The following is a 23,847-nucleotide window of genomic DNA, read 5'->3' as shown; positions in this document are numbered from 1 at the left end:
TGCGGATGTGATTACACAACTGAAGAAGTCATTGAGGAAGTTACTGACCACCAAGTAATTCCTGTGATATATATTCTCATGGCGATATTCTTACCTAAAACAATGAATCAACAAGAAAAAACTAACACCTTTAAGCAAGTGCTTATTTAATAAAAAATAAAATAATTTTTAAAAAGTGAATGAATCAGTTATATGTTCAATTTTTGGGAACAAACTACAACAATTGCATTGAGATTAAATGCAAATTATATTACACCTTGAGTAAAACAATTATTTCAATTATTCTAAAAACAATTTAATAATTAAAAAAAATAAAACAAGTTGTGATAAATTGAAAAAAAAAAGGATGTATTTTGCCCTGGAAATTGTGTTGTTGTTGTTGTTTTTTGTTTTAAAACTGGTTTAAAAATAGTTTAAACTTTTGATTGCAATTTAATTAATTTGACCACAGTGCGAAGGGTTAATAAAGTTAAAAACTAAACTATTTTAGAAGTTTCATTGAAAAAAATATAAAAAAGCATTACAAAGTTTAGGAACTATTGATTTTGACTGATCCTCCTAACATTTGTAATCTTAGCAGTCAAATTTGATGGGACTGTTTCCTAAATGATATACTTCCCCTTCCCGTGTTCCCATTCAGACATCAGGCAAACAAATTACCTGAGTCAAAGTTACCACACAGACAGCCAAGCGCGCGCACTCGCGCAAACTCAAGAGGAAGAAGCGCAGCTTCTGGCGTAGGAAACACGCGTCAGAGCTGACTGTCTATTGTGCCTGCATTGAAGTGCCTCAGTCAAATGGAATAAAGCTCACCATGGAGTATTTTTGGAGGAGCCTCGTATTCTTTGTGCTGATTGTCATTAGTGAGTATTAAACATTTTCCCTTCAACTTCCTTTTATTTGGATGTGCATGTGTCTGAACTCATTGAAAGTTATTGACATTCCACAAAAAAAAAAAACATTTGTAGAATGGAAATTTGCTGTGATGTCCATGTTTTTTATGCTATGAAGCAAACAAATGGACATTTTCAAACTGTCATTTTAGGTTAAGTTGGTGTTTCAGGAGTTAACGGGCGTGGTTGTGCTAGTGTACGTTCACATTCCTAAAGTGCGGTGCCTGTACGGGCTTGTGTAGCTTTGATAGATTCCAGGTCCTTAGGGGATAAGTTTTATGGTTGAAGTCCAAAGTGTCCATGGTGGGGAAAAGATCTTGTTGTTATTTTGTGACAAAATACGTCTTTTAAAGTAATACATCTTCACAATATTTCCTGTCCATTTCAGCAGCCATTGATGTATATTTCATAAGCTTTCATTTCAACTTGGTGTCCTCGGCATGATAGTTGTGATATCACAAAGTATTTTGCACATTCAGTGTTTGAATATATTGGCACAGGAAAGCTCCCTGCTCTATTTAACCCTTTTGAGGGCAAGGGACTATTTTTCATTATTTAAAAAGAGGGGAAATCCAACATCAGATAAATCAGGTGTGGACATATACTATGGAGATTACATTTTGATTCAGGTAGACCAGAGTATTAATATTTGGTAAACAAGTGGCGTCTCAAAATGGGATATCCATATATTAATTACATTGATGTCATTTTAAAAGATTATCAATCATTATTTTTTTGTATAATTCATTCATTTTCCATACCACTTATCCTATCTGAGCAAACTATGGGTTCCCATATTGGGGGACACCCTGAATTTGTAATCAGCCAATCACAGGGCACAACAGATGGACAACCACGCTCACATTCATGTCTAGGGGGCAATTTAGTGCTCAACCAGCTAATAAAAAAAACATGTTTTTGGGACGTGGGGTACCCGCAGTAAAGCCACACAAGCCTAGGGAGAATATGCAAACAAATGTTCAAATTAATGAAATTAAATTATTATAAATGTCATTATAAAATGATATGAGATTTAAGACAAAATACGCACTGCTTATGGCCTCCAAAACACCTGTTGGAAGTTGATTTGTTTGTGTTTTTTTTTATTCACGAAAGCCAGACACTCAATTCATTCAAACTGGAAGGACTGAGACTTCGAATTCTGATTTTTCAATGCTACTAACCACACTAGACAGACCTAACAGCAATCATTCACTGCCAACCTCTCAATAAATATGAATTGGACGTCTGGTGTCGTCAAAGGAAGTCAACGGGTTAATAATATACTCCCCATGCCTCAATATCTGCAACAGTTTAACATTTAGTCAACCATTGGTATTAAAAGAGGCCGAATGATTGCTGGATGTTTATTTACTGCAATGGTGCAGCAACACATGTAGACAAACATTTCTCTTTACTTTTATTGGAAAATGTGAATAAAAAATATGTATATTTTGAGTTACGACTATCCTAATGGAACTGTACTGTTACTTTTTTTCTACAAGCTAACCATATTTATTTATTTGTCTTTCACCAGTTGACAGAATTGGCATCTCACATTCCTTCAACGTTGGTACTGCGGGGGCCAAAATTTTCAGTGGGTCACCTGTTGAGGAGTTTGGCTACACAGTCCAGCAAGCTGCCAACCATGAAGGAAAATGGTAATAATCATTTACACAGTTTTATTTTGATATACTCTCATGTCTTTTTTTAAACATTTCTAAAAATGTTGAGTGTGTTGAATGAAGATTTCATCTAGTTAGTGTAAGAGTGGTCCTTATTGCACAGTGATTCATCGTCTGCAGTGGGTGGGCTGTTTTCATTTACCTTGTTTGGGAAAGCTGACGCAAACAATGTTTACTGCATCCGTCCATGTGTGTGTGTGTGTGTGTGTGTGTGTGTGTGTGTGTGTGTGTGTGTGTGTGTTTGTATTTAACACAAGTGACAAGCACGAAAAAGATAAACATTATTTTGTTGCGTGTAGGCTTCTGGTTGGCGCTCCTTGGAGTGGTTATGCTGAGAACAGGAAGGGGGATATATACAGGTGTCCAGTGTCAGGATCCAGAACAAATTGCGACAAGCTCAACCTTGAAGGTGAGGAGTGGCTTCCGCTGCAACCTTTGTGCCTAGTGGTTGCTACTTTGAACAAATGCATGGCAATAAAATGAGCTTCATTTTGAAAGAAAGTTTCAAATATCCCTGCAGATTCAGTTGATATCCCAGACGTGACGAACATCAATGTCAACATGTCTCTTGGCATGACCCTGACGCGCATGCCTGCAGTCAATGGTTTGATGGTATGCATCTGCGAATAGAATTTTTTCATGGAGGAAAAGAATGCTATTTAAAAAAATAACAGGAACTAGGCTACCAGCTGATTAAAAATAAAGCTGATATGAGACTATAGAAGAGGAAGTGTTTGAAATACAAGACCAAAGATTGCACATTTGCATGAGCTAGTGGGAACTTTAATATAACTTTAATGGATTCATATTTATATACATATTCTCCAGCATTTTCATCATATATAGAGTTAATTTTCAGTGCATTAGAGTAATGTTGAAAAAATCATATTTATCTACATATTCTTCAGCATTTTCATCATATATAGAGTTAATTTTCAGTGCATTAGAGTAATGTTGAAAAAATCATATTTATCTACATATTCTTCAGCATTTTCATCATATATAGAGTTAATTTTCAGTGCATTAGAGTAATGTTAAAAATTCATATTTATATACATATTCTTCAGCATTTTCATCATATATAGAGTTAATTTTCAGTGCATTAGAGTAATGTTGAAAAATTCATATTTATATACATATTCTCCAGCATTTTCATCATATATAGAGTTAATTTTCAGTGCATTAGAGTAATGTTGAAAAATTCATATTTATATACATATTCTTCAGCATTTTCATCATATATAGAGTTACATCTCAGTGCATGAGAGCAATGTTGAAAAATTCATAATTTAAAAACTAGTCTAAAATTATATAAAACTTAAAAATTCCCCCCAAAAATTGTACTATAGGACTTACTAAAAAACTATAAAGATGATTTTTTTTTTTGGTAATAGTACTCAATCTTGTATTGCGGTGCAGGTGTGTGGTCCCCTTTGGGCACAGAAATGTGGTGATCAAAATTTCTACCCTGGTATATGCTCAAGACTGAGCCCCCTCTTTAAGCCTCAACCTGCCTTCGCGCCTGCAGTTCAGAGTGAGCATCACTGATAGAAATATTGTCAATGGACTTAAATATACAGTCAAATCAATTCTGGTTCTTTGATTTTCCAGCTTGTGGAGGGCCAATGGACATTGTGATAGTACTGGATGGCTCAAATAGCATCTACCCCTGGCATCCAATGAGAGACTTCATCGAGAAACTATTACCAACCCTTGAAATCGGACCCCAAAACACCCAGGTGACAGCATCGTACCGGTGGTGTTCACAAGTGGCTGCTAAACCTTTGCAGATTTTTTTTTGCTGCTAACTTCAAATGGAAAAACAACCTGAATCTCATCATATTGTGTGTTTCGCCAGGTCAGTGTCATTCAGTATGCTGTTGATGCCAAGTTTGAATTCCCCCTGAATCAGTACAAAACCAGAGCGGATCTTTTGACAGCTACGTCCAAACTCACACAAATGCAAGGTTCCTCTACCAACACATTCCATGCCATTCAATATGCCACGTAAGTATTGCTGTCCATAAAAAAAAATCCCGGGTATGCATCTGATATCCTTTTTTGTATCAACACTTAAAGTCAGTGGGGTTTCAATCCAATTCATGGAGCCCGCCCAGGTGCTTCCAAAGTGATGGTAGTGGTCACTGACGGTGAATCCCATGACCAAGCCTTTAGAGATACAGTCATCGCCGACTGTGAAAAGCAAGGGATAACCCGATTTGGTATCGCTGTAAGTCTTAACCCTCGCCAACACATTTTTATGCACCCGCATTGGATGATCATTGTTACAATGAATGATATCATCCCATTTTATTCAGGTCCTTGGCTACTATAGTCGAAACAACCTCGACACTGAAAATCTCATAAAAGAAATCAAGTCCATTGCCAGCGCGCCCTCAGCAAATTACTTCTTCAACGTCTCTGAGGAAGCTGCTCTGTCCAATATTGCAGGAACGCTGGGAAACCGCATCTTTAACATTGAAGGTGTGAATTGCTGTTGGCATCATTATTGACATTCTTCTAAGCTACATGTCATCCCTCCTTGTTTTTTCTGGTTTTTCTTTACTACAGGCACGGGAAAGGGCGGTGACAATTTTAAAATGGAAATGTCCCAAGTGGGCTTCAGCGCTCACTACTCCACCAAAAAGGTACATCGAAGACTGTTACTAAATATTTCTAATATTTTAGGGGCAGTGGTACTAAAATGGACGTCCATTCTATGTATTATGCATGTATCTTTTAAATTTGGGTTGTTTTTTTATATCAATCTTTTTACTTATTACCCTTTAAATTCTAATGAATCTTTTGAATGAATTAATTCCATTTTTTAATCATTTTAATTTTGTTCATGCAATACTACAATTAATGTGAAATCGGAGCTGCAATAATATTGTCTCTAGTAGTGCAATTAGCCCTTGAGCTTTAACTTTCAGATCCCCAAAATAAGTGTAGTACATGAAAAAGTTAAGCATCCAAATCCCTATTTTATTAAACTTCTAATAGTGGAGCATAAAATGTTTAAATAAAAATAAAAAAAATCACTGACTCTAGCGCTAGCATTCTGTAACATCAATTATAGCCGGTTAATACTGTTTATTCTACAATTGGTTTTGAATGATGTATATACTCTTATTTTAAAAACCAAACAATTCTCATTTATATTGTAGTACAAGTAGATACATTTGATCTTGAGTATTATGAGCATCAAATATAGGTCACTGATCAAACACATGACAGTTTTATTTTCGTTTTTCTTCACTTTAACACATACAATTCCGTATCTAGTTTATTAAATAAGGTTCTTTTTGCTGCGATTCACATGATAAAGTTACTGTCTGTCCCCTTAACATTAGATGTAGATCATTAAACATCCATAAACTGCAATTAAAAGCCATTTCACCAATGCTCTTACAGGATATGATGATGCTGGGAGCAGTGGGAGCTTACGGTTGGGCCGGGACCGTCGTCCACCAAAAGGGCTCCAAAGTAGACATTCTTCCTGTTTCAGCCTTTGAGGGAACACTTCAAGATAGAAACCACAGCTCCTTATTAGGTATTAAACATTGCATTCTCATCAAGTGGACCACAGCATACATATAATATGTTTCTGATAGATTATTTTGCTTGACTTGAAGGTTACTCTGTCAGCACTCTTAGTGATGGCAGCACAGAATATTTTGTGGCCGGTGCGCCTCGCTCCAACCACTCGGGACAAGTCATCGTCTACAGGTTCAACGCACAGAAGCAATTAGCTATCATTGATTCGGAGCGAGGGAAGCAGGTAGTGCAATTGACCAGAACTCGAAAAAAGGACGCCAATGATTTTGAAGTCAGTGAGCAGCAGAGGTTTGTCCTCATCTAGATTGGAGCTTATTTTGGAAGTGTTCTCTGTTCGCTGGACGTGGACAAAGACGGGGTGACGGATCTGCTGCTGGTTGCCGCACCCATGTTTATGAGCGAGCAGAAGAGGGAGCAAGGCCGTGTTTATCTCTTCACCGTCACCAAGGTAACAAGTATTTGCTTATTGACTGCCACTGATGACAATTGATGTCCAATCCATTATGACTGGGAGGTCTCACAGTCAATGGATTGGACGTCTATCGCTGTCAACATTGGCCAATCAATTAAGTATAATTCAGACAATTCTGAATCTGTCAACTGTCGATGATATTTAAAATATATTTTTTTTAGTATTTATGATTTATTTGAGTGTTTGAAAAAGTATTAGTTATAAAAAAAAGTAACTTCTGAGTAGGTAAAATGTTTTTTTTCAAATAATTTATTGAATAAATTAACCATCTATGTTGTAGTACTTATGGATGGATACTTGAAGATTTAACAAGATAAAGTAACACTAACATTCAATTTATATTTTTTAAATGTCAAAATGGAGCAAAATTAGCAATTCAAAAATAACCTAATGTTATCAAATTATGTAAATGTTAATTATTGTAATATATTTTTAGATCTATTGAAGATAAGCTGTGTATGTGCTGATCATTTTCTGCACATATTGTATTACTTCATGCAGATTTTTTTCGCCATTTCGAACTACTCTATTTTCTGGACTATAAACCGCACATTTTTTCACTATTTTGCTGGCCCTAGGACTTTTTTCTCTAACCACGAAGAGCCTGTTAGGTTGTTTTTGTGCTATAGTTATCTGAAAAACTGTTAACACATCCCTATTCACCCTCCATTTTGGTATTGTTAACGTTTGTTCTTGGTATACTGAGAAAATGAAACATTGCCCTCACAAACTCAATCCAAAAAGTACAGTAGACATTATATATCTTTTAATAGGACAAAAAATAACAATAGATAACAAAAAAATAAATGTCAATCATATTCATGCGTTCATTCCAAGCCCCTCATCCTCACAAGGGTTCCAGGGGTGCTATAGTCTATCTCATCCAACAACTAACAGTAGGCAGGGTATACCCTGAATTGATTGCCAACAACACGCAGGACACAAGGAGATGAAATAAAAGATATTTTCAAAATATATGTATAAATTAGCCCATTCATTAACGTTATCTACATGGTTCTAACCCAAAGGGTATCCTGAACGAGCAAGGATTCCTCAAAGGCTCCCCTCCAACCGAGAACGCACGTTTTGGGATGGCCATGTCGGCTGTTCCCGACTTGGACCTTGATGGTTTCAATGACATTGTGGTGGGAGCACCCCTAGAGGACAAAGAAAGAGGTGTCATCTACATCTACAATGGCAGGGAGAAGACATTAAACAAGCAGTTTTCACAAGTAAAAACTAGATCATCTCGTTTTTTTTTAATTTTCTAATTCCATACAATGACTAGTTGTTTCTTCCTTTTACAGAGAATACTTGGCTCTAAAATGGACCCTCAGGTGATTTTTTTTGGAAGGTCCCTCGATAGTTACAACGATTTAAATGATGACACGCTTGCTGATATCTCAGTGGGTTCTTATGGAAAAGTGGTCCAGCTCTGGTCAGTCAAAGGTTCACTCTTGAACTGCCATTGAAATGCTTAATTGAGAATGTTAAATATAATTGTTTTACAGGTCTCGTGGAGTGGCCTCAGTTTCAACCATGGCTACTTTCAAACCTGAAAAGATCAACATTTTCAGCAAACCTTGTGACGTTGTTGGACGCAAAATGACATGCTTCAACATGGCGCTCTGTTTCAGTGCAACTTTCAGGCCTAAAAATCCTGTTGGACCCATTGGTACACTAAATCTAGTAGTTCTTTTTTTTTACTTTGAGTGTATCAGTGGACTAAGTTGTATTCTGTCTTTGATAGATATCTCTTATACGTTGACTCTGGATGCCGATTTGCAGGCTTCGCGGGTCACCTCGAGAGGGCTTTTCATGAAAAACAATGAGCGTTTGCTTATGGGGAACGCCAAGTTATCATCTAGTAAGCATTGTGAAGACTTGCAAGTCTACGTACAGGTATTTTTTTATTTAGTTCAAATTACTTAAAGATACAGGTAGAAGGTACAATCCGCAGAGTATAATTGACATCCAGAAATGTATATGGGAACATTTTATAACCTTGGCGTCATGTGTCAGGAACTTCTGTACTTTTATTTAGCTCTGTGTGGAAATTAATTCTTCCATTATGTTTCTTTTCCAATCAGGAGACGCCAGATTTTGTCAATTCGCTCAGTTTGAAGGTGGAAATTGAGCAGAAGAATGCAGACGCTAACCCAGTCCTTGACATTTTCTCTGTAACTGCCTGGGAATTTTTTGTGAGTAGCTGGATAGCCATTTTTCTTCTTCTGGTTTAATAGTTATTTTGGAACTGTGCAAAGAAGATGACATAACCTGATGATTACTGTTTTTTAAGCACTTGAGTCACATAAGGGTTCACATTTTATGACAAAGTCATATTTTCCGGTGTTTTCTAAAGTATTTGTTTACCACACTGCCGTTGCTACAATAGTACCGTTAACAAAATGGGGAAACTGTCAAAAGTGTATTGTCACGAACAACAGGCAACTGTAAAGAGAATATTTTAACTCTTGTTTTAACCCTTATTTTAAAGTCCCATTTTCACTGACTTTTACACACTGATTAAATGATAGAATGGTGTCAGAGTATTTAAAAATTTTAACGACCAAGACTCACACTGATCCCTATTTATTGAAATTTTACAAAAAAAAATATTGATGGAACATAGCCAATAAATAAATAAACAATGATGGCAAATAGCACAGATATGGACTTTTAGCTCACCTCCAAAAAACGTAAAGGAGTATTTTTGGGTTGTTTCTACAGTCTACCCAATTAAACTAAAGAAAAGTCTACACACCCCCTTTTCAAATGATAGCTTTTTGTGATTTAAAAATGAATTAAACCAAAATGAATACTATTAAATTAAATATATTACTCAATGGATTTTTTTCATCTTTTAAACAGAAATAATGGAACATTGACATCCCGTGGTTCCAAAAACGTACTCACCATCTTATGAACGGGGGAATGTGGCCTTCAATTAGAATTTGGTATTCACATTCAAACTTATGTCAGCTCCTTTATTTATTTATATATTTATTAACTTACCGTATTTTCACGACTATAAGACGCACTTAAAAGTCTTACATTTTCTCCAAAATAGACAGTGTGTCTTATAATCCAGTGCACCTTATATATGGAAAAAACAGAAAACCAAAAATGAAAAACCAACACTGTCGGATATTAAAAAAAACAAAAACGCCTGAACTGAAACAATACTGTTAAATATGCAGATGCCATCTTAGTTAACAAAATCTTCCATCATATAGCTCCTCCCCCACTGCAAGATTTTATACAAAAAAAATCTAAAACGTCAACAATGGCTGGCTATAGAGGTGACTTTGTAGTGAGTGCTTCATACCTGGAAGTCAATAGCAATTACCGTATTTTCACGACTGTAATGCGCACTTATGTCTTAAATTTTCTCCAAAATAAACGGTGCGCCTTATAATACAGTGCGCCTTATATATGGAAAAATGTCATTCATTGAGGGCGCGCATTATAATGCGGTGCGCCTTATAGTCGTGAAAATACGGTACTTATTACCTATCTATTTATGTCTAAAATGCCTTTCCTGTATCTGAATTCTCACCCTCTTGCTACTGTGACAATGAAATTTCTCAAATACGGGATGTATAAAGTTATCCAATCAAATCCAACGATCACCCATTGACTGCAATAGATGAACAATCCGTGGAGTTGATATATTTTGATGTTTTTCAGATACCCTTCACAAAAGACTGTGGCTCTGATGAAGTATGTGTCAGTGATCTAATGTTGAGTGTGAAGACTGACACTAAAGGTTCCAGGTAAGATCAACTGGCTTCCTACAAACCTTTGGGAATGGTTTAGACTGAATTCTATAATCATTTGCATATTTTTGTTGCAGCTCGGCTCCTTTTCTGGTCAGCGCCAATAAACGGGAACTGTCATTTGAGGTTACAGTGAAGAACAAAAAGGAAAATGCTTATAACACTCAAGTCTTGGTCACGTATTCAGGCAATCTTTTCTACTCCTCTGTATTTCCTCCTGTAAGTAATCCTATCTTTTGTATATGCTTGAATGGCATTTATAATGGATGTCTACATACAATTTATCGAACTTAATATTTTTGAACTGAAAAATGTAGAAGGCCTACACATTTATTTCATGGAATGACTCTTTGACAGATAGAGGGAGTCAAATGCACTTCAACACAAGAGCAAACGGTTGTTTGTCAAGTGGGTTACCCGGCCTTGAAAAAAGACCAAATGGTGAATGACAAAAGAATTTTTTTCTTTAATAATCTGGTCTGCATTCATTCACATTCATATGAATTTTCTTTTTTTTTTACATAGATAAAATTCCAACTCAATTTTGAATACAACCGCAACCATCCACTAAATCAAGCCAAGGTCAAGTTTGAGGCGAAAAGGTAAACTAATCATGAACTGGAGTTTGGCACTTTGAGAGAGAGATTTTAGCCAAAGTAAATCAATTAAAAGGTTTGCCATGTTTAATAGAATGAACACTCCTTTTAAGTACTAAAAAAAATGATCATGAAATTGCTTTTCGAAACTATCCGACCTTTAAAGTCATGGCCTTAAAACGTTGTTACATTTTCCAGATTTATATTAAAATGACCTGAAAATTCGATTATAATCCCTTTGTTCATTGTTGAGTTATCTTAAACACAAACACATCCCCAAAAACAGCTTTTTGAACATCTCACCCCTCCATTTTAAATGACAAATATATCCTGCAGGTATTATTAAAATCACTTGAGTCATTTGTGATAGATAAAACTAAAAAAAATCAAAATAAAACATCTTTAAATTCATTGTTATTTGCCCTGCAGTGACAGTAAAGAGTACAACCTGGCAGACAACAAAGCTGACATCTCCATTCCTCTTCAATACGACGCAGGCATTGTTTTATCCAGGTAAATTCTTCCAATAAATGCTACCAATATTCATAAAAAGAAAACTTTTTTAAAATTAACCTCTTATTTTTTTTAATGCAGGAAATCTAACATCAACTTCTATGTAGCAAATTCAACCACTGCACCAGAAACAGTAATAAAAAGATTAGATGACATTGGACCAGAGTTTAACTTCACTGTGAAGGTGCCATGAATTCATATAAAGTTTAGCAATGATCATTTTCAAATGACCAATTGTTCACTGCTTTAACTTCATTCAGGTTTCAACAGGCAACTTTCCAGTAAGCCTCCTTTATCTGACAATCGCTATACCCGTCAGCACTAAAAGAGGAAATCCTATCCTTTATCTCACCAACATAGAGACACAAAATGTGAGTTGTTCTGCTATTGACCTTCATAGACGTCCAAAGTGCATCACTGTTTTTATTGCCATCCGAGCACTATTTTCCTGCGGGTTGTCAGATAACTATTATTCTTCAGGGTGGTTCTCTCAGTTGTGATTCCCGTGGTCTGGTAGACCCTCTGAGTATTGGCGTCAAGAAATATCAAGCAACTTTCACTGAGGAGAGTCTCCGAGGCATTGACAAACTGGTTAGTTACGTTCCAAAACTTCATCATATAACTTTAATTTGAGTCCCCTTTTTGGGGGGAAGGGCATTGATCATTTGTTTTGATTGCAGGATTGCCAAAGTGCAAAGTGCGAGCGTATCAAATGTCTCCTGAAAGACGCCGAAGTCACGACCGACTACTACGTCAAAGTGAAAGCAAGAATTTGGAGTGGCACGTTTATTACGGTATTGGCTGAATTGAATGAGTTCTAACACAAAATGTCATGGTAGCCATTTTAAAACTCACAATGTCATTTGTTTCATTTGTTCAGGCGACCTATCAGACCACTGAGATCATCTCCACTGCGGAGGTTGAGAGTTCCAACCCTGATTTATTCATTATCGGGCTCAAGGAGCTGCCGGTAAAGTCACATGCTTTTGTCTTTTGTAATTCAAGATGGACTAAAGAAGACTTTATATTTTTATGTTTTTTTCAGGTGGTGGTCACAGTAAGCAAACCAGGAGCGAAGGGGGACGTTCCAGTAGGAGTGATTGTCGGCAGTGTGATTGGTGGACTCGCGTTATTGGGCGTGGCTGTTGCATTGCTGTGGAAGGTGAGCTCGTATTTATACTTTGTCTAAGAAGTGGTTGTTAGATTAATGATGAACAGGTGGCTCTCGAGCCACAAGCGGCTCTTTGCTTCTTATCATCTTTGCATATACTGGCACTTTGCCTCATTTCATGTTTCCCTTATTTTTATTCTCTCTTAAAACATACTTGAATTAATCAGGGCATGTTAAAGAAAAATTTTTAACAACATTTTTTTATGATGGCGGAAGGTGTGGCTCGTTGACTCTTGGCTTAAAACGTTAGCTATTTAGGTCTAACTAGTTCACCACCGATGGATTAGTCAGTAATTGGTGATGTCATCGTGCCATTGACGGCAATAGTCATCCAGTCTATTCTGTTGGTTTAATGTGGTGCTTCTAATTTATTTTCTTTTGCACCCCCAAAGGAAAAGTCATACGTTTTGCGTCTTGGTTTTTAAACCAGCCTTTAGCAGGCATCTCCAGTACTCCAGGTTATTTTAAAACTACAAATAAAAATACCCATAAAATTGAGTTCACTAACCAAAAACCAAAATATCACCTTGGTATTGAACTTTGATGGTATACTCAATGTCTTAATGCTCACAAAAAAACATGACAATTTATGTTTTTTTCAGTGCCAAATAGTGAATGTCCGTGACCTGATAGCTTAGAAAAATCTATATAATATTAATAATCACAAAAATACAATAATATCATCCTTTCCTTAATGTGTAACCTGACATGTTGAGATATTCTGATCTGAAAGGTCTTCTGTATGTATTTTTTATGTTTTTATTTTTGCATTAGATCAATCACTGAGCTCTTCTGAATTATTTTTTTTTTGTTCTAGTTTGGATTTTTCAAACGGAAATATCAGCAGCTTCAAAAGGATGCAGATGCACACGATGAGGTGTTGTAAAACATTCATTCTTCACTGTACGTATCTCATGCGAACCCTGGTACTTTTAAAAACACACTCAGAGTATTTGATGAAATATAAACTACTGACATGACTGACACTCAGGGTTTTTCTTACGTTTGGGCAGCAGATTCTCTGAAATCTCTGCAATAATTTCCTTTTTTGTTTTTTTGTGGGTTTTCTACGGGTACTTCATCCCACAATTTAAAAGCACAATCAACAAATTCACTGAAAACTCTAATTGGGTGTGAATATGAGAGTGAATGGCTTCAAATTGTGTGACGACATTCCAGCAATATGGAAAGTGAAAAAAATCAAACCAGAAAAGGAAATGTTTTTATAAATATATTTTAATATAATATAATGTATAAATTCTTTTGAGTTTGTATTGTCATGTAAATCTGGATGTTCATATTACAAGAATATCATGATTTTGTTTGTTTGTTTGTTCTCCATTTAAAAAAAAAAAACGACAACCAAAAAATCATTATTGCTGGCCAAACGTGTTTTGTCAAGATGTCAAAAGATGTATTGGCGCGTTATGACCACAGGAGGACAGCAAAGTCTAAATATTTTGCTACACTAGCTTCTGTAATACATATTCCTAACTGTCAGTTTAAATAATCATTACCACAAATTAAGACTCCCATGTGATCATATTGATTTTTTTTGCAAATTCTAAGAAATGCTGGTTGAACTAGACCTTGTCATAATATTTATATGTTTAACCCAATGGTAATAGATACAAGTTTTGAATTGTTTTCTGTTCACTTGTCTTGTAAATGCTGTTATAGTGTATTTTTCTGCTCCATATTTTAAAAGAATTGGATCTATTTTCTATAAATTTGTTTTATATGTATATATCGTTAACAAACAAAAAGAGAGAAAGATTGGTACAGCCACAATGTGAATATTCCATATACGATCCAAAAATAATGCATAATAACCAACCTTGGTTTACTATGGATTGCACTTTTTCTTTGTTTTTTTTTTTTGTCAGATACCTTTTGTGTTGTGAAATGGCGTTGAATTTTTCAAGATGGCTTCATTTTAATCCAGAATATGGCATGAATATTGTTTATGCATGGCGACTAACAACACAACATTTCTTTTTATTGTACAAAAAAGACCCAAATAAGAGAATAAATGTGTCCAATTTGGCATGTTCGTCACTGGCTGAATTTCATTTCAACCCATCATTGTTATCTTTAAAATATTGCCATTTTCATTTCAATGTCTGAAATAATTTAACAACATTGTTCTTATTGTATTCTTTAGTTGAAATGAAATTGTGGTAATTGCATTAAATCCAGTATGGTGGCACATTGTAAAATCGGGAAATATTCTTTTGTCTTGAAACCCCAATTGACCACTAGAGAGCACTATTGTTTCATTACTGATTGTTTCAAAATGTGACAATTCAATAATTCAATTCAATTCCCTTATTAGATGATATTGATGGAGATAGACACCCGATATTTTTGAGCTACTGATTTCTGATGGTCAACATTAAAATTAAGTAATTTTGTTCAAGAAGATGAATAAATGTCAATGAGAACCAACACAATTTCAGCAAATAAACAACAAATCATTACCATTTTGCAAGAAAAAATATAATTCCTTGCTAGCACTCCCCAATATAAATCAATTTCCCATCTCATGTATCGCTATAAAAACATAATGGTGATTTATAGTATAAAGTCACATTTGAAAATGAGTGAAATATCAAATTTCTACACATTATTTTGCATATAAATACAATTTTCCTCAAATTCAACATTCTTAGGAAGACCATAATAATCTAGTTGTTTTATTTTTAGAAAAAAAACCCTTGTTGAGATGGTCCTAGTTGGACCAAATATGACTTTTGCACTTGAACTGACTGCATTCCTTTTTTATGAATGATGCAATATAAATGAATGAATGAACTATTTTTGACCGTGTGGAGGGCTTATGCGTGTGTGAGTGTATCCACAGGAAGGAAAAGGATCACCGGGGTGAAGCGATGGAAGGGAAGGGGGAGGGGGGTGCAGGGCGCATGTCTGGCCGCCGGATCATCTCCTCTCTTCGGCGTCTGCTCGCCAAAGAGTCGCTCCTCTTCCACCATGACCAGACATCTGCAGAAGAGGTCGCGCAAGGACTTCTGAAAAGTCCAAATTTGCACCATTGCATTACGTGCGTGTGCATGTGTGTGTGTGTGAGTTCCATAGAGTGAAACGTAACACCCCCATCTTGTGTTTGAAGCCCCTTCGGAAACAGGTTTGATTATATTTAAAAGCTTGACCCGGGAGAGAAACCCAAACAACTGTCTGTGCTAATATTAGACGCATGCGCGCCTGCGGAGAACCTGCGCACATTATTGGAAGTGGGGGTCCACGCTGGTGTGCGTAAGGGGAGGGGGGGGGGGGGGGGGGGGGCACACACCATTATTCCATCACAAGATTAGCACATTTGTCTGCAGTTGGTGGGAAACAAATATCCGTCACTACCATGTTTCATCGATTTGACGCTTATTCCTGTCATTGGCAGCTAATAAGTTAATTCATGCATTGGCAATGAAGCCGTTAGAAAAGAAGAATGATGTTTTTTTGGTTTTTTTCTTTAGTTTGAGGTATAAAAATGTGTGTGGTCAATTTAAAAATAGTTTTTTTTGTTTTGTTTTAAGCGACTCCGGTTCGCCTGTCATCGTCAATGGAGGCAATTTAATTGGAAGAACGGATGTCCAATAAAAAGCCCCCTTGGGCTCTATCGTCTAGTTGTAATCAAATAAGTGCATCCATATTTTTTTTTCGGGGAGGGGGGGCAGTGGGTGTTAGGAGAGAAAGTTGCACGTCACCTGACTGAAAGTTTGCAAAGAGAAGAAGAAAGAGAAGAAGAAAAAACATCTCCCCACCCCCAAGGCAAAAAGGAGACCGCCCACCAGAGACAGTCAACCCGAGACCCCTTATAGATTTAAAAAGAGAGGCTGCATTCTCAGACTGACACTTATTCAACAGTGCTACCTTAAGCAGATTACTTTTTTTCCACGTTGCCTCGCAGGGTCAAAACCGGCGCTTTCGTGCTGCCGTTGCTTGTCTTTCTTCTTCTTCTTCTTCTTTCCACTTTGCCTCCATCATGTTTGGGATGCTGAAAGCACACCTCCAGCCCAGTTTTCTCTTCTTCTTCGTCTGCTTTTGCCACCTCTTGGAGCAGCAAAAAGTTCAAGGTAAGACCATTTTTTAGCATGTTTTGGAAAGTTTTTTTGTCTTTGTAAAATCCAGAAAATGTTTTTTTTTTGTTTGTTTTTTTGGGTGTTGATCCGCTGTGAAAAAACAGGTGTGTGTATGTGAAGTTTTCTCGAACTTGGAGGAAACTTGAGTACGTGCGAGAATCGAACCGGCTCTTGAGAGAAACACGCGCTCGGTGCGTCGGAGCGTCTTTTTGAGGCGCTCCGATATTGGAGATCTGTCTTTTCGTGGTCAGTTTTTTTTGATTTGCGATTTTTTTCCGGGGGTTTGTGTGTGTTTTTGGCAGCTGGTAACTGCTGGCTGCAGCAGGGCAAAAACGGCCGATGCCAAGTGCTCTACATGCCCGGTATGAGCAGGGAGGAATGCTGCAGGAGCGGCAGACTGGGCACGTCCTGGACCGAAGAGGACGTCCCTAATAGCACGCTCTTCAGGTGGATGATCTTCAACGGGGGAGCCCCCAATTGCATACCTTGCAAAGGTGGAGGTGCACTCCTTTTCCTTTGGTTTGCACACGATTTTAAAAAGGCGCACCGTGTTTATTTTTGTTAGTTTTTATTTATTTTTTTCCTCTGGTCGAGCCGTTGTGCGTTAACGCTCGGCTTTGTCGTCGCAGAATCGTGCGATAATGTGGACTGCGGGCCAGGGAAGAGATGCAAGATGAACCGGAGGAGTAAGCCGCGCTGCGTTTGTGCGCCAGACTGCTCCAATATCACGTGGAAGGGACCCGTGTGCGGCTCCGACGGCAAGACCTACAAGGACGAGTGCGCACTGCTCAAGGCCAAATGCAAAGCCCACCCGGACCTCGACGTGCAGTACCAAGGGAAATGCAAAAGTCAGTCTTCAGCCTTCACCTTTCACATAAGGCTTTCCCCCCATTTTTTCTTCCTTTCTGCTTTTCTTTGACTTTCTTACGTACTTTCATTCAATCTAAAGCGTTTTCTTTTTCACTATTAAAATATTTAAACCAGGGCTGGTGAACAAATTATACACAAAGAGCAAAAATGTTAAACGGTGACAGTTAAAAAGCCCCATTTTAGGTCAGAAGCAGCATAAAAATGCAATCCTGCAAAATATTTTTTGGGGAAATATATTTTATTTTTAGTTTTTAATGAGCCCTGATGAATTGGAGCATGTTTTAAGAGATTATAGAAATAAGACAAACCTGAAACGAGGCTAAAAGCACAGTACTATATGCAAATTACGCTAACTAGCAAAGAGCAGCATTCATTTTGGCCGGCAGCCACATGTGGCTTGAAAGCCACGTGTTCGCCACCCCGGATTTAAACACTGATACTTTCTCCAACTCAGTAATTGGCTGCTATAGACAATGAAAGACGTCCATTCTGCCTTTTTGTCTTTGCTTTTTCGCTCCTTGGAAAAAAAGCATAACTATTCTTCATCAAAAATACATATTTTTGCATGGAATCAATCATTTGTTTGAGCTCTAACACTTCAGTAATTGGCCTCGATGGACAACCAGTTGGGAATCTGGCAAACGTCCCAGTTTAACTGAGCTGGACGTCCATCGCCGTCACTGCTCAATCACTACCCGCCCTCCCAATTCACGGGGATTGGACACCCGTCACCGTCCGAGCTACCGAATGGTAATCATTCACCCGCAACCTTCCCTCTTTACCCCCGACAGAAACATGCCGCGACGTGCTGTGCCCGGGCAGCTCCACCTGCGTGGTAGACCAGAGCAACAACGCCTATTGCGTGACGTGTAATCGGATTTGCCCCGAAGTGACGTCGCCTGAGCAGTACCTGTGCGGCAACGACGGCATCGTCTACGCCAGTGCTTGCCACCTGAGGCGAGCCACCTGCCTCCTGGGCCGCTCCATTGGGGTGGCCTACGAGGGCAAATGCATCAGTAAGTCCCCCCCGCCTCGTCGCCTCCACTCTTTGCTCGAGTAAGAGTGTTTATTGCTGCCAACATTCCATGGAGGATGGAGAGTGTTTGCTCAAGAAATGATGGACACTTGATTATTTCCTGATGTTGGCAGAACTTTCCTTTATGGGGGAGTCGGGAAGAAATAGCAAAGCCAAGTGCAGTGTAGGGGGGAGCTAGTGTAGGGGCAGCGGAGTACAAATGTTTTTCTACATGTTTTTTTTTTTAGGTATGTAGACTCGAGGATTTTATTTTGGCTCGAATTTAGTTGACTAATTGGTTCGTATATCAATTGCATGCATTTTTTTGTCCTTTTTATTGTTGTTATGACTCTTAGTTGGCAATGTATATTGATTCCATAAACCGATTAGAGTTTTTCATCTGCTTCTGTGAAAGACTTCAGAAATCGGATAATTTTTATAACAGTTTATTTGACGATTTATTTGTCGATTAATTATGGAAGCCAAGATTTGAACACAATGATTTCATGTAGTGTATCATGCTTTTTACCCCGATAAAAAGCAATATTTATAAAATTACGAGAATGTAAAATTACTTGGGTTTTCTTTGAAGGCCGTTTTATGCAAAAGCCTCGTGAATCTTGTACATTTTTATCGTGTACGATTTTCCTGAAAGACGATAAATACTCAAAAACTTTTTTTTACATGATCACATGAGAGTACATCAAGTTGAAATCAAATGTTTCCTTTGTGCTCTTGTGATAAATTTGACTATCGGTAAAGGATGATTTTTATTTACTTTGAACTTTAATGAAAATGAAAAAACTATTTTTCGCTGTCAATGTTTTTTTTCAAAATTTATACGTTTCCATGTTTAGTTTTTCATAACTAAATTTCACTTTTGTGAATTATAACCATAAATGGAAATAGAACTATACACACAGTATATATAATTCAACATTTATTCAGTTCAGTCCAAACAAAAAAATGAATTAAAGATCTATTCTAAATCTTAAATGATCTAGTGACAATGTTTTAAACTATCTAACTGTTTAAAACCTTTAAATATTACTTCCAAAGCATTGAACTTAAAACTCTTGTTCCCTTTTATGTATTACATATAATGACAATTTGAACTGGAAGGGCTTGCATTGAGTGATCTGGGGAAAAAGGAAAAAAAAAGTTGATGTTTTACCATATTGTGTGTTTCGACCAATTTGATTGATTCATTGCTTGACCAATTTCCTGTCCCCTCTGTGCGCTGGCAGAGGCCAAGTCATGTGAGGACATCCAGTGCGGCGGCAACAAGAAGTGCCTGTGGGACGCCCGCATGAGCCGAGGCCGTTGCTCCCTCTGCGACGACACGTGTCCGGAGAGCCGGACGGACGAGGCGGTGTGCGCCAGCGACAACACCACTTACCCCAACGAGTGTGCCATGAAACAGGCCGCCTGCTCCGAGGGGGTTCTGCTGGAAGTCAAGCACTCGGGATCTTGCAACTGTAAGTAAACATGACACCCCAGCCTGCTCCTCCGCTCACTTCTCTCCGAGGAAAAAAAAAAAAGACAAAATCCTGCATTGCTTAAACGACCCCCCCCCCCCCCCCCACCCCTTCCTTCCCTTCCTTTCCCTCAAATTCCCATCGCCAAGCACAGCTTTCGCTAGCAGAGCGGATTTAGAATGAAATGGACTTGCATGATGTGGTCTTTCTTTGGTTTGTTTTTCTAGTCCCACTGTGTAATTCCTCTGCAAAAGCATTGTAAAAAAAAAAAAAAAAAAGGAGAGAGAGACTGTAATTCAATTGGAGTGACGTAGGAGTTTGCAGTGCAACAATCATGATGTAAATATCCACTTGTATGTGATTTGCGCCGGACTATGTTTTGCCTTAATTCTCAGTCAAGTCATGGAGCCATTTGCCGGCAATTAAGCTGTCCTTGAATGTTCTCAACTCCTGTTTCTGTGCTTAACTGGGTTCACCACCGTCCTTCCATTTTTTTTTTTTTACCATCACTTTACCATTAACTCTTTGGCTACCCTTTATCCTAATACATGTCAAATAACCTAGGAGGATTGGCAATGAATGATAGTTTAATGTGAATGACAGTGTTGGATGTCCAAGCAATTTAACCCATGGAGGATGATTATCAGACAGATGTCTCAAACTTGCAGGCCAGTGGTCCTAACAAAACAATATTTTGCAGCCCCCATTTGACATTCAGCTGTAGTGTCACCTATTTTGCAATTTACGTGCACATGGCTTGACTCTCCGCCTCCCATGGATGGCAATAGACGTCCAAATCCCTTTAAAAAATGGGCCTGAAAGCGATAGAATGGTCGCTTCCAGGGTGGATTGGACATCTAGTGCCATCAGTGCGTGTTTTCATAATTAATTTCCCTCTATTGAGAACTACCAAAACACGTACTCTGTTACCAGGGCTGGCAGCTAATAAGTTAAGTTAATGATAACTTTTGAATAGATGTTGGCCATTGTCCCTGAATGTGTTAAACAAGTAGCGGTATTGACGGTGATAAATGTCCTATACATTTGCTTATTCGCTAGTAGGGCCTCACAGTTTAAATCAACCCTAATTCCACGGCTTGGTTTTTCACAAGCAAAAACCATCCGAAAATTGTTTTATTTGCATTAATTTTAAAGTTGTGCATTTCATTTCATAAATTTCATTGCGTGCTGAGTTTGAAGCAGAAGTCATTGAGGAATAGACTTATATAAATTGAGAGTCAGCCACATGACTTAGATCTAGTAAACTTAGGTTTAGAGCAGTACAAAAAATCGTACACAGTACAGAACATTGCATTAAACCAAACACTCAAAACTAATTATAAGTTTTGGCTTGTTTTATAAATATTCCTTCTAACTGCTACAAAAAAAGTTAAACACTCTTTCAAATAATTAAATGCAGTTTTTAACAGTGACATTTTACATCCGTGATAAAAACTACAACAATACAATGGAATATTCTGCACCTCATTCCATTTTGATTTCCAAGGAAAACATCAACATTTTCAGTTGATTCTAAGATGAATAAAGGGTAATGTAATCTAATCTAATCTTATCTAATCTAATCTATTTGCGGATTCCTGGGCAGTCTCATTAATTTGCTACCATGGACATCTCTTTGGAGTTGAATTGGACGTCTATTACCGTCAAAGCCACTGAAACAAAATCATTCACTGTGCATTTACATAGCAGTCAATGAGTTCATGGATTATCCCACCCATTTGTACGTATAAATCCACCAAATGCATGTTTTTTTTTTGTATAGCTTTTATTCTGTTCCACTGTAAAGCCATTTATTCCAATGTCTCTGCTAGTGACCGCAACATTGGAGCAAGTGTCGAAGGTGAATTTGCTAATTGTATGTAGACTACCTATCAATCTGTAAAGCAGAAAAAGCATTAGTCGGAGGGGGGGTTTGGAGGGCGAAATTGAGCAAGAGCCCTGAAGGAAGTATCACATTTACATTCCATGTTGCTCCACTCAGAAGAATGTCTCATTGCTTTGGGTTCTCGTGCTATGACACCCAAGGGAGCAACTTTACGATCACCTCATGGGCTGAATATTTCTCAATATGAAGCTCATTCATTTCATCCTTTAAAAACAAAAACAAAAAAAAGAACAATAGCAAAAATATCTTGTTACTCTTCTCCACTGAACGTATTGTACCATGTTGTTGAGGGACTGCCTCTTTAGTACCCTTCCCTTATTTAGGTTTTTTTTTGTTTTCTTTTCTTTCGTTTGTCCAAAATGTCAACAAAAAAAAAAAGGAAATACCTCACAGTTGTGTTGATGATCTGCGGGAAGAGAAAAAGCGGCATTTCTTTCACAAAATCCACCCCGATCCACTGGACCCCGCACTCCTTGTACCTATACCCTTGCACCAGAACCTTTCTATCCATCCATCCATCTGTCACCCCCCACTGCTTCTCCATTTTAAGCCCCCCGACTTGCTGGATGATGTAAAAGTTGTGTAGTTGGTCCATTCTCAACACCTATATTCCCCTCATTTAGCCATCAGAGAAGAAGGAGAGGAGAGTGTGGACGGCAAAGACTACAAGGCCTATGTGCATTTATCTTCTTTACTGGATGGATAACCCCCCCACATCCCCTCATTACACCCCCCCCCCCACCGTCCCATCAAGGAACCATGTCCATACTTACTGTACATGATGTGTATGCTTATTTATTTTGAAACAAAAAGGAAGTATACATATAGTCCAGTCTGCTAGGTGTTTATTTATACTTTTTTGTGTTTTCTAATTTATACATTTACAATGTCAGGCTTACAATTTACCACTCATTTTCTCCCTTTGCTGTTGTTATTGTGCTTTTCATTTTTTTTCTCTCTTTTTTTTTTTATCATGAAGAAATATATTTGTCCAAAGAGAAACAGTGTTATTTATTTGTCACCTTACCATGTAAAGTATAAATCCTGGATTAATGCTGTAAATTGCATTCCGCTTTCATTCAGCTGTAAAAAAAGAAAAAAAGTGAATGAAAAACTGCTTGTTCTTGTTCAATCTTTACCACAAATGTTTATGTCACTCCTACGTCAATGCATGTTTAGGCTGTGTGTTTATTTATTGGGAATATATCAACTTTTTTTCTTTTTCTTTTTAATGTACAGATGTGTTACTGGTTTGTTTACAGTTTATAATATTAACTGACCAAAGGGACTATCTCAATGGTTTTTCAAATCAGATGCAACACAGCAGAAATTAAACATGAAAAAGATAGTTAAAAAGAGACATTTGATTTTTCATTTCTTGTTTGTCAGTTCATTTTTTTTGCCTTTAACTGTCGTTCTTTGTTAGCATTTATATTGTATCATTAGAACAAAGAAAAGAGGTACGTTTGGAATAATACTTGATGATCTTTGAAACAATGTGCCATTAACATTTGTGTGCTGTTGTCTTTCTTCTTTGCCAATGTTGTTCTTGTCCAATTTTTCGAAAAGGATTAACGTGTATTTTACTGCAGTATTCAACTTAATATCATACTTCATCACTGGTTCTTTTTTTTTTTTTTCCTCTCAGTGTTTTTTCAGCATCAGCAAGAGAAATACAAAATTCTGTTATGAATATATAGTTTTGTATTTTTTATGTAAATGTCATATGTACATACAAAAAGTTCGAGGGTATTTGTACAGATATGAAGAGTAAAACAATAAAAGTTTTTTTTCCTTATACAGTTCCTGATGTC

At 37.3% G+C, this 23,847-nt stretch overlaps 2 protein-coding genes across 3 annotated transcripts; both read left to right on the top strand.

The window, feature by feature from the left end:
• The first annotated feature begins 684 nt into the window (after positions 1 to 684).
• itga2.2 (integrin, alpha 2 (CD49B, alpha 2 subunit of VLA-2 receptor), tandem duplicate 2) lies at positions 685 to 15,010 on the top strand. Its single transcript, XM_077715793.1, has 30 exons — positions 685 to 863; positions 2,431 to 2,554; positions 2,878 to 2,987; positions 3,099 to 3,190; positions 3,998 to 4,112; positions 4,190 to 4,317; positions 4,437 to 4,585; positions 4,658 to 4,808; positions 4,897 to 5,062; positions 5,150 to 5,226; positions 5,993 to 6,131; positions 6,214 to 6,359; positions 6,441 to 6,584; positions 7,637 to 7,840; positions 7,916 to 8,046; positions 8,120 to 8,283; positions 8,359 to 8,510; positions 8,699 to 8,809; positions 10,299 to 10,384; positions 10,465 to 10,606; positions 10,745 to 10,828; positions 10,913 to 10,989; positions 11,413 to 11,496; positions 11,578 to 11,680; positions 11,757 to 11,867; positions 11,977 to 12,087; positions 12,177 to 12,290; positions 12,377 to 12,466; positions 12,542 to 12,658; positions 13,485 to 15,010. The coding sequence occupies exons 1-30, from the start codon at positions 815 to 817 to the stop codon at positions 13,551 to 13,553; spliced, it is 3,540 nt and encodes a 1,179-aa protein (XP_077571919.1). The 5' UTR covers positions 685 to 814; the 3' UTR covers positions 13,554 to 15,010.
• Positions 15,011 to 16,399: 1,389 nt separating this feature from the next.
• On the top strand, positions 16,400 to 23,835 carry fsta (follistatin a). 2 transcript variants are annotated; one of them, XM_077715546.1, is made up of 6 exons: positions 16,400 to 16,758; positions 17,067 to 17,258; positions 17,394 to 17,612; positions 18,426 to 18,650; positions 19,897 to 20,127; positions 22,657 to 23,835. In XM_077715546.1, exons 1-6 carry the CDS (start codon positions 16,668 to 16,670, stop codon positions 22,737 to 22,739), a joined length of 1,041 nt encoding a protein of 346 aa, XP_077571672.1. In that variant the 5' UTR covers positions 16,400 to 16,667; the 3' UTR covers positions 22,740 to 23,835. The 2 variants fall into 2 exon arrangements, with proteins under 2 accessions (XP_077571672.1, XP_077571671.1); XM_077715545.1 differs by having other exon boundaries at positions 17,067 to 17,264.
• The last annotated feature ends 12 nt before the right edge of the window (positions 23,836 to 23,847 follow it).

Source organism: Stigmatopora nigra, chromosome 4 (assembly GCF_051989575.1).
Source record: "Stigmatopora nigra isolate UIUO_SnigA chromosome 4, RoL_Snig_1.1, whole genome shotgun sequence".
Lineage (NCBI taxonomy): Eukaryota > Metazoa > Chordata > Actinopteri > Syngnathiformes > Syngnathidae > Stigmatopora > Stigmatopora nigra.
This window is presented reverse-complemented; position numbering and strand designations above follow the sequence as displayed.